This window comes from Ovis canadensis, chromosome 21 (genome assembly GCF_042477335.2).
Source record: "Ovis canadensis isolate MfBH-ARS-UI-01 breed Bighorn chromosome 21, ARS-UI_OviCan_v2, whole genome shotgun sequence".
Lineage (NCBI taxonomy): Eukaryota > Metazoa > Chordata > Mammalia > Artiodactyla > Bovidae > Ovis > Ovis canadensis.
The window spans coordinates 24,240,517-24,253,297 of record NC_091265.1 but is presented as its reverse complement, the minus strand read 5'-3'; the positions used below and the strand labels follow the sequence as shown (position 1 = coordinate 24,253,297).

General features: G+C 36.1%; 1 protein-coding gene across 1 annotated transcript in view; it reads left to right on the top strand.

Moving 5' to 3' along the window:
* The window catches only part of TMEM135 (transmembrane protein 135), a 268,804-nt gene that overhangs the window by 57,112 nt on the left and 198,911 nt on the right, over positions 1-12,781 (top strand). The window contains exon 4 of the mRNA XM_069564786.1: positions 4,924-4,957. Within this exon, the coding sequence (XP_069420887.1) occupies positions 4,924-4,957 (34 nt within the window). The remainder of the gene's footprint in view (positions 1-4,923; positions 4,958-12,781) is intronic.

The following is a 12,781-nucleotide window of genomic DNA, read 5'->3' as shown; positions in this document are numbered from 1 at the left end:
CTCTAATTTCTCCTTATCCATTGAACACAGACATATTTTATATGTATATATAAATATTTAGAAGTTATACTCTTCCTACTGTATTCCCTAGTGACCTTAGTTATGAAATGTGTTACATACAGTGTCATTCAGAAGTTTGAGAAAGTTAACTAAAGAATATTTACACTAAAGTTTCCAGAAAATAAAAAGCATTATTGTTCATCTAACTAGACAAAATAATGTCGTTAGAAGATAATCCTTGAAATTTCAGTAGAATGTGAGGATACCTTTTGTTCGACTGAGATGTTAAGAAAATTTAATTACTTTAGTATTTCCCCGTAAGGAATAGTGAGACTCTGATTGCGCAGTTCTCACAACCGTGGTTCTTAATGTTTTTAGATAGTACCCCTTGATGTACACACCCACTTACATTTTTAATGGAAGTTTAAAGGATTCACCTCCTTTCCCCATCCAAAAAAAAAAAAAAGCTTATCTGTGGTTGAAAGAAATACTTGACTAACTTTAGGCCGCTTATTCACCGAGTTTCGCCAGTCTTCTAATCTAGTGATTAGATTAGAAGAATGGAAGTATTTGTGTATCAGAGCCTCCTGTGAAGCTTAAAAAGTTATTGTCCTCCTTGGCCCCAGCCCTTCCTCTAGGCTCACTTTTTTTCTAACTAACATCTCCCCCGCTTCCCCGTCACTGGTGTAGTAGTGTTTTAATGTGTAACTTGGTTTCCAGAGAGAATTTACTCTTTAGGAAGGGAGTGACTTGTTTGTCTTCAGACTTAGGCTAGATACAGTCAAGTGTTAAATAATAAAAATGGTATTTAATCAACTTATCCATTTCCTGTAATACTGACCATCTCTGGAGAAATGATAAAATAAATTACTGTTCTGATATTACAATCTGCCAAATAAAATACCGTCCTCTCATTCTTGAGGCTGTTAGCTTTCGGTTGGAATTGAGATAAAGCTGAGGAGGAGGTGATCTTCCTCATTATTTGGAAATGGTGAATTGAAACTTGGGGCTTCCCAGGTGGCTCAGTGGGTAAAGAATCTGCCTGCCAGTGCAGGAGATGTGGGTTGGATCCCTGGATCGGGAAGATCCCCTGGAGAAGGAAATGGCAAACGATACAGTATCCTTGCCTGGGAAGTCTCATGGACAGAGGCCTGGGTGGCTACAGTTTATGGGTTGCAAAGTGTTGGACAAGACTGAGCAACTGAACAACAACAACACATTGAAGCTTGAGACCATAATAGTCTAATACTATTAGTACTAGAATAGTACTACTACTACTAATTATTATGTATCATAATTACATATAATAATAATAATTAATAGTACTACTACTACTAATAGTAGTACTCTAATAGCAATACATCCTTGGTTTTTTACTGATAGTTGGACACGACTGAGCAACTTCACTTTCACTTTTCACTTTCATGCATTGGAGAAAGAAATGGCAACCCACTCCAGTGTTCTTGCCTGGAGAACCCCAGAGATGGGGGAGCCTGGTGGGCTGCCATCTCTGGGGTCGCACAGAGTTGGACACAACTGAAGCGACTTAGCAGCAGCAGCAGGCTGTGTCAAGGCTTTGTTTATCCTGGCTGCGTAGAAGCGTGCTAGGATGCCATATTAAATCAGTAAATCTAAGAATTGAAAGATAACTTAGTAAAGATTTTCTACTGTAGAAACAGTACCTTGGAAAGAATGTGAAACTTGAGTCAGAAGAACTTGCTTTTTGCTGTCTTCATATTTTTAAATAAACCACTTCTCTGATTCTTGGTTTTTAATAGTGAGGACGATAGTGTCTGCTTTATACTTTGTATAACTACTGAGAGTATAAAATCTGATTTCAAACTATTAATTATACTGTGTAAATTATTAAATTTTATGCAAATAGATCATGTTTTTGGTTGCTAATAAATTAGTGTCTTTAGCCAGTCATCCCTCCGTCTAGTGGCTGTCTTTTGTGACTATGTTTCTAAACTATATGTCTATAATGTATTCCTTCTTGTAAGACTGGGTTCCTGGTAACACTTTGCTTGGTAATTCTACCCTTTGTTTAGTGTCTGTTAGATGCCAGGTACTATTGCAGGTCTGTGAAAATGTAACAGTTAAACAAGATCATCTTTGTTCAGTAGAGATAAACAGTTATAGATGGAAGCTAGTGATGATTCTAGAGTTGGGTTACTGTTATTATCAGAGACAGAATGAAATTAGTGGAACAAATGTTTTTGAAGATAGCATCATATATTAGTTCACTTCATTGTTGTGGTTGTTCAGTCACTCAGTTGTGTCTGACTCTTTGCGACCCCATGGACTGCAGCACGCCAGGCTTCCCCGTCCTTCACCATCTCCTGGAGCTTGCTCAAACTCATGTCCATCTCATCGGTGATGCCATCCAACCATCTCATCCTCTGTCGTCCCCTTCTCCTCCTGTCTTCAATCCTTCCCAGCATGAGGGTCTCCTCTAATGCATCAGCTCTTCACATCAGGTTGCCACAGTATTGGAGTTTCAGCTTTAGCATCAGTCCTTCCAATGAACATTCAGGACTGATTTCCTTTAGGGTTAACTGGTTGGATCTCCTTGCAGTCCAAGGGACTGTCAAGAGTTTTTTCTCCACCACAGCTCAAAAGCATCAGTTCTTCGGCGCTCAGCCTTCTATATGGTCCAACTGTCACATCCATACATGACTTTTGGAAAAACCATAGCTTTTACTAGATGGACCTTTGTTGGCAAAGTAATGTTTCTGCTTTTTAATACATTGTCTAGGTTTGTCATAGCTTTTCTTTCAAGGAGCAAGTGTCTTTTAATTTCACTTCATAGTGAAATGTATTTTGGGACACTACCACTGAAATTACAGAAATATTTTTACTTTGGTTTTGTAATGAAGAATACTATTTTTTTTGTTCATATGGAACCAGCAATTGAAAAGAACAAGTAAATCCTTGAGAAGCGTTTAGCTTTTCCATGTATGTGTGACTCTTAGATGATGATCTTACCCTGATTTTCCTTGATATGATTTATTTAAAATAAGTACTATTGGAACATCTTTGACTTAAAATTTGGTAGGAACTAAAGATTGGTAAGGATTAGTAAGAACAATTTCAATTGGTATGTATAAATCATAGAAAAGAAGACTTAAAAGGGACCTTACAGAGATCATCTTATCACTGATTTTGAAATTCATTTTTAGAGGAGCAGTGGAATTCTGTTGTTCTGCTAAGGTACAGTAGGACCTGCTGAAGAGGGACATTACTGGAGGCATGGCCCAGTGGGTATGCCTAGGGCGCCTCCCCGTTTCAACCATGATGGACCCAAAGTTATGTTTTATATATTAGTGATAAATATGTTTTTTCTTTAAATTGTTTTTATATTTAAAAATATAAGTTAGATAACTAGTTTTCTCATTTTAATGACAAAACTAGAGTACCAGAGAAAGTTAACTGGAACCTTGATTTCTTAACTTCACTTCAGCATTATTCAATTATATCATACTGCCTCCATATGGCTTTAGTAAATTGAAAATCCTGTTAAGCCATTTTAAGTGATGAACAGTCAAGGTTTTGTATAACTGGATCTGACATCAAGAAGATTGATTGATGATGTTAATACCATGATCTAGCATGATATTTAAATGAAAGTGATTTGATATTCTTACTTTTTTATGTTACAAAGTAATTGTTTGAGTACTAAAAATGTTCATTATTGAAACTCAGATGTATTTCTATGATTTTTAGAGTTTATTTGAGCCCTGCCCTTGAATGCTTTAAATATTAAAGACCTCTTTATTAGAGGGATGTGCGTCATTTATGGTCTCATGTGCAGTGTAAGGTAAAGTTATAAGGGCATACAATTGTCCTTATCTTTGAGTTTCTAGGTGAATTCTCATTAACAGTTAATATACATTTAGTAAATATGTAGTTTTTCTGTAAAGCAAGTGTTTACAGAGCTTTTGTTTGTCCTTTGGTGTTAAAGAGTTCACTTAGAACCTGACTTTTCACTTAGCAATGAAATTAAAACAAGGTGATTTAGAATGATTTGTAACAATGTCTAATGAACAGTTGCATTATGTGTAAAATGATAGAAGACCTGATTTTTTAAAAATAAATTTGCATTCAGTTAGAATTGTTATGGCCTTGACTTCTGGGCAAGATGAATTTGCTAGGATTCTTCATTAAGCTTAAAATTCTCTAACATAAAGATAGACTAATAGCAAATTGTACCTCTCTTCCTATTAATAAATAATAAAGTATCAGTAATTTAAAACATTGAGATGTAATTGACATGTATTTAACACTGTATTAGTTAATTTTGTTAGATATATGATCTTTACAATAAGTCTAATTAGCAATTACTAGTCAATAGTAATTTTTTTTTAAAAGAAATGTTAGAGCTTTGACTTGATTTTTTTAGTTCTTTAAAAGATTTTGGCTGTGCTGGTCTTGTTGCGGCATGTGGGCTACTCTAGTTGCAGCGTGCAGGCTTCTCTCTTGTTGAGCCTGTGGGCTCTCTAGCTGTGGTGTGTGGTCCCAGTAGCTGTGGCATATGGGCTCAGTAGTCATGGTCCGTGGGCTTAGTTGCCCTGCAGCATGTGGGATGTTAGTTCCCTGACCAGGGATCGAACCCACATTGCCTGTATTGGAAGGTGGATTCTACCAGTAGACTACTAGGGAAGTCCCAGGCAATAGTAATTTTAAAGAATTCTAATTAATGAGCATTAAACAGAATATTTAATGACTGCCAAACAGAATGACTTGTAGAACTGATTTATACAGTTAACTATTACAGTACTAAAAACTTAGTTCTGCACAATCTACCCCTTTCCCACCACTCCTGAGAAATGATTTGGTAGATTTCTGAAAAAAGTGATGAAGTGATTATTAAGTCAAATTTGTGCTTAGTCTCACTGTCTGTCTTCTTAAAATTACTTGCAGGAGAGGGCTGCTCACAATTTATATGGCCAACTTGGTAAGTAAATCTTTTTTTTTTTTTGCATTTGAGGTTTTCTCATGCATTGTTTTTAAAACTATTTTTTTGTTTTTTGAATAAAATTCTCTTTAAAAAAGGAAACTTACTTAAATTTGATAATGTTGTCTGTTTTTGTTTTAAAGGATAGACTTAAATGTTTAAAATAGCTTTGATGCTCTCTGGATTATTCCTGTTACATTATATGACTGAATTGTACTCATTTCAGGAGGAAAATAGACTCACTGCCGTGTGTTTTTCATGATTTTTTTTTTCTTTTAAGCTTAGGTCTTCATCTTTGGTAGTGTGCATATCTGTATCTGTATCTGTATCCTCTCTCTATGTATCTTTAATTTCATTTCATATTCTGCTTCTATTGCTCACTTCTTACGGAAAAAATGATTTAAGGATAAGCTTTTATGATGTACAGTTTTCCTGGATTTCAAAATAGCATTGATTCTATTTTTGAATATACTGAATAAATTTAATAATATGATAGTCTAGGCTTCTAAAAAATTTCTTAAGTTTTCAGAATTGAAATTAATGTTGTCTTAATACTCTTTGCTGTAGATATATATTCAGGGCATATGATTTTCATTGTCAAGCTCATATTTTAAAAACGTGTATTAAAAGCTTTTAAAGTTGTTTCACAGAAATTATAGGCAACATTGAAAAATTCAGTTAAGGAAAGATAAATAATTGTTTACCTAAGGATAGGTTTTTGAGTTCTGTAACAGAGGAGACTGTAGTTCAGGATTGTATTTAGCAACTTATTTCAGTTTTAAAATATTTAGTTTTTGCTCTGGGTAAGTTACTGTGCTATGTGCTAGAAGGCAAGACGAAGACAGTCTTTGTGTTTATGGAGTTTGCTGTCTTGTGGAAAAGTCACAGTAGAAATAATAATGTTTGAACAGAACTGAAAGATGAATTATAGGGTGCTATGGAAACATAATAGGAGCACTAAACTATTCTAGGTGCTGCTTTCCTTTCTTATTTTGTAAAAAACTTAAAAATATTACATCTGCATACCCAGAATGGATTTGAGTTTTAATCCATTTGTTTTCCTTTTAGTTGTACACATGCTTTTTTATATGACCACATGGTCATACTTTAATACCCAAATACTATATGTATTTATACACTTTTCTTAAATTCGAAGTAAATTTCCACAAACTTTTTGTGTTGCCTGGTTTAGACTGGAAATTCCTGGAGAGAAGATATTTGATTTTGATGGATATAATCAATGTTGGAAAGTGCCCTAAAAATACTCTGTTTTTTTAAGATTAAGTTTTTTACTTTGAAATAATCATAGATTCCTATGCAGTTGTAAGAAATCATAGATCTCATGTACTCTCTATACAGTTTCCCTTAATAGTAGTGTCTTACAAAACTATCGAAGATCAAAAGTAGGATATTTACATTGATATTTGTTATAGTCAAGATAGAGAACATTTTCTTCATGTTGCTGTTTTGTAGCTACGTTTATTGGGTTGGCAAAAAAGTTTGAGTTTTTCCTAAAATGTTACCAAAAAACCTGAACAAACTTTTTGGTCAACCCAGTACTTACTTACCTCTGACCTTTCCCTCCTATTGCCCAACCTCTGGCAACCACTAATTTATTCTTTATCTCTATAATTCTTTAGTTTTTATAGTCATTTCAAGAATGTTTTATAAATAGAATTATATAGTACATATATTTTGTCATTAGCTGTTTTCACTCACCATAATTCTCTGGAGATTGATTCAAGTTGTTGGGCATATCAGTAGTGCATTCCTTTTTATAGCTGAGTAGGTATACCATGGTATGGATGTACTAGTTTATTTAACTGTTCACCTGTTGAAGAACATCTGGCTTGCTTCCAGTTTTTGGCTATTACAAATAAAGATGCTAGAAATATTCACATGCAAGTTTTTGTGTGAATAGGAGTTTTTATTTCTCTGGGATAAATGCCCTGGAATACAGTTGCCAGGTTGTATGGTAGCCGAATGTTTAGTTTTTAAAGAAACTGATAAACTGTTTTCCAGAGTGGCTGTACTATATTGTTTTGATAGCATTTGGAATCTAGAATAAACCTTTGAATCTCTAGTTCTGTCTAAATGTGAAACTTTTTGTGTGTGGGGAGTAACATTTGTCTATTAAGTAGATTTGTACTTTTTATGTCCAGATTAATAAATTTCAGTATTAGGAAAGCTTTTCAGAAAGTGCAGAATATAGATTGGTCTTTTATCTTTTGTCATCCAAGATCTGTAATTTAAAAATTTAATGAGATCAAAGCCTCACACATGGATTTTTGACTGTGTTCAAAGAAATTTATACATGATATATTTGGGATACTAATGATAGTCTTAGTATCTTCATCTTCTTTCATCTTCATCTCCCCTTCCTCTAAATAGAACCTTTTATTTTTACTATTGCTATGTAACTGTTATTTAAGTAAGAGGGTGATTAGTGTGGAATAGGTAAGAAGTATTTTCAGAGCCTGAATTTATCCTTAAGAAATAACTAAATTCTAGAACTCTATTATATTGCTCACTAGACTGAGTTGAGATTGTTGGCTGATTTTAACATCAATGACAAAATTTCTAAATGTTGGGAGCTTTTATTTTAAGAAAGTTACTTATTGTATTTAGGTATGTATTTCTGAATTAGAAAGTAGAGAAAAACATGAAGAAGAAAGTAAAAGTTAGTTTTACCATGTAGTAACTGCTAACATTTTAGTGTTTATTATTTTATCCCTTTCCCTTTCCTCCAATGTCCCTACATAAATACACATAGATGCATATTCACATTACACATTATATACCCAATAAAAAATTGGGGGCATATTGTTTTGTGACGTCTTTTGTTACCATGCCATATAGTTTTGGTAGCTCATGGTATAAAGTAGCCATTCTTTGGAGAGCCTAATCATACCTTTTCACCTAATTCTTGGTTATATCCTCATTACATTGAGTTGGTTTTGTATATATACACATATACCCACTAAAATGTTGGGTGACAGTAGATTACTGTTTGGTTAGTATTAATGTCATTTTGTTAGTTTTGGCTGCAACAGTTATACATTCCTTAATTATTTTGATCAGAAAATTTCAAAGGCATTGCCATGCCTTTGAATGAATATCTGAGAAAAATGTGGAAAACTGGCTTCATATTATCTTTATCATCTTTGTCTTTATTTTTATCAATGAACATTTATTGGGTGCAAAGCACTGTCCTGTGTATTTGGACCCAAGTATAAGTCATTATGGTCTTCCCTGATAGTTCAGTGGTAAAGAACCTGCCTGCCAATGCTGGAGATGCAGGCTCTATCCCTGGGTCAGGAAGATCCCCTGGAGAAGGAAATGGCAACCCATTCCAGTATTCTTGCCTAGGACATTCCATGCAAAGAAGAGCCTGGAGGACTGTAGTCCGTGGGATTGCAAAGAGGCAGACATAATATAGTGACCAAACAAATAACAAAAAATACATAAGTCATTATTCTGTTCTTGAAAGTAGCTTAGTTGAGGCAATAAGGTTTATCTAGATCTGGATTTAAAATGTTAATGTATTGCTCTGTTTAAAATGGATAAACAACAAGGGCCTGCTGTATAACACATGGAACTCTGCTCAGTGTTATGTGGCAGCCTGGATGGGAGAGGAGTTTGGGGGAGAATGGATACATGTATATGTGTGGCTGAATCCCTTCCCTGTTCACCTGAAACTATCACAACGTTGTTTGTTAATTGCTAGACCCCAATACAAAATAAAACGTTTTTTAAAAAAGAACTGGTATTGACCTATAAGCTGTAAAAAAATAATTAAAATGATAGTTTCAGTTCAGTTCAATTCAGTCGCTCAGTCGTGTCCGACTCTTTGCGACCCCATGAATCACAGCACGCCAGGCCTCCCTGTCCATCACCAACTCCCGGAGTTCACTCAGACACGTCCATCGAGTCAGTGATGCCATCCAGCCCTCTCATCCTCTGTTGTCCACTTCTCCTCCTGCCCCCAATCCCTGCCAGCATCAGAGTCTTTTCCAATGAGTCAACTCTTTGCATGAGGTGTCCAAAGTACTGGAGTTTCAGCTTCAGCATCATTCCTTCCAAAGAAATCCCAGGGCTGATCTCCTTCAGAATGGACTGGTTGGATCTCCTTGCAGTCCAAGGGACTCTCAAGAGTCTTCTCCAACACCACAGTTCAGAAGCATCAATTCTTTGGCGCTCAGCCTTCTTCATAGTCCAACTCTCACATCCATCCATACAGGAAAAACCATAGCCTTGACTAGACGGACCTTAGTCAGCAAAGATCGTCTCTGCTTTTGAATATGCTATCTAGGTTGGTCATAACTTTTCTTCCAAGGAGTAAGCGTCTTTTAATTTCATGGCAATGATAGTTTGTTCATCATCAAATATGTGGTTAGACGGTACAGTTTTAAGAACTTTAGGAAAGGGAGTTAGCTTTGCACTGGGGAAATGAGAAAGTTTTACTTTATTATTATTTTTTTTAATATTTATAGTCTGTGGGTAGTCTGCCTGGCAGGTCTGTAGTGGAGTTAATGGTGACCTCCACCAAGAAGATGTACACCACACGCCTCGCCTCCCAGGTCTGCGGCAGCCAGAGCCCCTGTCCCTGCGGCAGGTCACTGCTGACCTGTCCTCTGCAGGAGACACTCATACCTTCAAAGGCAGGTCTGGCTGAATCTCTTGTGGAGGTCACTGCTCCATTCCCTGGGTCCTGGTAATCACAGATAGCCATGATGATGTGATCACTCATCTAGAGCCAGACATCTTGGAGTGTGAAGTCAAGTGGGCCTTAGGAAGCATCACTACGAACAAAGCTAGTGGAGGTGATGGAATTCCAGCTGAGCTATTTCAAATTCTAAAAGATGATGCTGTGAAAATGCTGCACTCATTATGCTAGCAAATTTGGAAAACTCTGCAGTGGCTACAGGACTGGAAAAGGTCAGTTTTCATTCCAATCCCAAAGAAGGGCTATGCCAAAGAATATTCAGACATTTGTTCCTTGGAAGAAAAGCTGTTACCAACCTAAACAGCATATTAAAAAGCAGAGACATTACTTTGCTTACAAAGATCCATCTAGTCAAAGCTATAATTTTTCCAGCAGTCATGTATGGATGTGAGAGTTGGAGCATATAGAAAGCTGAGTGCCGAAGAATTGATGCTTTTGAACTGTGGTGTTGAAGACTATTCAGAGTCCTTTGGACTGCAAGGAGATCCAACCAGTCTATTCTGAACAAGATCAGCCCTGAGTATTCATTGGAAGGACTGATGCTGAAACTGAAGCTCCAATACTTTGGCCACCTGATGTGAAGAGCCAAATCATTAGAAAAGACACTCATGCTGGGAAAGATTGAAGGCAGGAGGAGAAGGGGATGACAGAGGACAAGATGGTTGGATGGCATCACCGACTCGATCGACATGTGTTTGAGCAAGCTCCAGGAGATGGTGAAGGACGGAGAGGTTTGGCATGCTGCAGTCCATGGGGTCATAACGAGTCGGACATGACTGAGCAACTGAACAGCGACAACACTTTATATGTTATTTATTTGGCTGCAGTAGGTCTTTGTTGCTGCACTTGAGATCTAGTTCCCCAACTAGGGATTGAGCCCGAGCACCCTGTATGTGGAGCCTGGAGTCCTAGCCACTGGACCCCCAGGAAAGTCCCCAAGAAGGTCCTATGAATTGCATGGGACCTGAATATTGAAGAAAGGCAAGAAATTGGAGGTAGCTGTATCTTTGACACATGTCTCTGGTGATCGTAAGACAAAGTTCTTGCCTTTCCAATAATTGCTAAGTTGAGGCCAAAATTTAGGGAAAAAGAAAAGAATAAGTAACATTTGTTGAGTTTCTACTCTGTTAGACATAATTGGTAAAATTGGGGTTACCGAAATAAACAAGGTATAGTTCCTGATTCTGAGGACCTTATACTTTACTAGGGGAGAGAGAGATGTAAAAACTCATCTCTGTTTTTTAACATTGCTAGTTGTCTCAAAGCAGAAAACAGTACAGTGTTTAAACTGTGTAGTTGTGAATATAAATCTTGCTAGTTGTGCTTGTGAACTGTGTTATGCTACGTGTCGTAGGGAATGGGTGAGGAACTATATATTCTAAATAAGGGACATCTCTATCGATACTTTTGCTTTTATGAGAAGATATTCTCTTGGGCTATTCTTATTATTCATAATATCTGTAAGTAAGCCTGGATAATTCTCAGTTATTAAACCTAAGTGATTTGTAGCTTTAGCTATAAATGTCATACATTATAATTTAACCAACGGTTTTAAAAATTATGAAGTCTTACAGTTTAATACAGTTTAATGAATGCCCATGTGAAAGTCTTTAAGTTCTATGTTAGCAAATTTTGGAAAGAAAAATATAAAATTTTAAAAATTGTACAGTTTTTTTCCCCAGATTTTTAGAGTTGATAGAGAATTAGTTGTTAAAGGGCAAAATGTAGAGAAGATATACAAAAAAGAATTAAATATATTCTCTGGCTTTTGCCCAAGATATGTCTATAAGATGATAAAAGTGTTTTTGTGAAGGTAATATGCCAGAACCAATTACCCACAAGAACACCAGCTGCTGGGATTCAACTTTGCCACAGTTTGATTTAAAAGAAAACGCATAAAAGTTAGCATTTACATGAGTTCCTTTTATTTAGTTGGTTGTGACGATGACTGAGGATTCCAGTTTTTCAAAACTTATAATTTGCTGCTAACAATTATTTAGGGTGTGATGTCAAACGTAGTTCATTTCTGTTTAGTTTAAAAATAATTTATGACATTTACCAATCTTTCTATGTAAGTCTTTTGAAAACTTCTTTCTGCAATTTCCTTTATGCCACCAAGCATTCAACAATGCATACATTTAAAAATTGTAAACATACATCTACAGGCTTGTCTCTAGCACTTGTTTTTAAATTTTAAACATGCAGTGTCTTTGATTAAAACATCTGTATTTGATTTTTCAAACGTACGGTTTGAAAATGTTGACTCATATGTTTTCTTGTAAGTCTACTTCAATTTAATTAGATTCAGCAGGTATTTATTATGTATCAGCTATGCTAGGCACGTGAGGATACAAAAGAAATACAAAGTGGATTGTAAACTAGTTGGAGAAATTTGATAGATGAACTCGAAAAAAAGTAAACTGAAAGTATTAAATTCAAAAAGCAATTATAAATACTTTTTCAAATTGCTCCCCTAAGCCTTCCTTTTGCATCAAAAGACATCAACCATCCATCTAGTTGCTCAGGCCAGAAACTTAGGTGTTTTACCTCTTTTCTTCATCTATACTCTTGGTCCAGTCCATTGCAAAATCTTATTCTCCTTGGAAAATATACCCTGCATCTGATAGTGACTCATTACCAACACAGTTATAACTAGAGTCTGAGCCTAAAATCTCTCACCTCAGCTGCCTGAATAGCCTCATTCGTTTACATCTTCCCACTCCTGTCTTCTTATACAGTCTGTTTTCCACATAACAGTTAGAGTCATTGGAAATACAAATTAGAGGTTCTTGATCTGCTTAAAACCTTCTCTTCCCACTTCTCACTGCACCCATGTACAATACAAACACCTCACAAAGCTGGTATCTCTCTGACCTCATCTGCTCTTCTTATTCTTTACACTGGATTGTTTTTGTCTGTAGAGTATTTGATGGGTTGCACCGAGTCGGACACGACTGAAGTGACTTAGCAGTCCCAGTAGCAGTCCTTTATAGCTGCAGCACTTTGCGGGGACAGGGGTGGGGGCTTAGAAATCCATTTCCCTAAAATATTCTTGGCTAGCACCTTCTCCTTATATGCTTCTTAAGCTATTGTTCGGA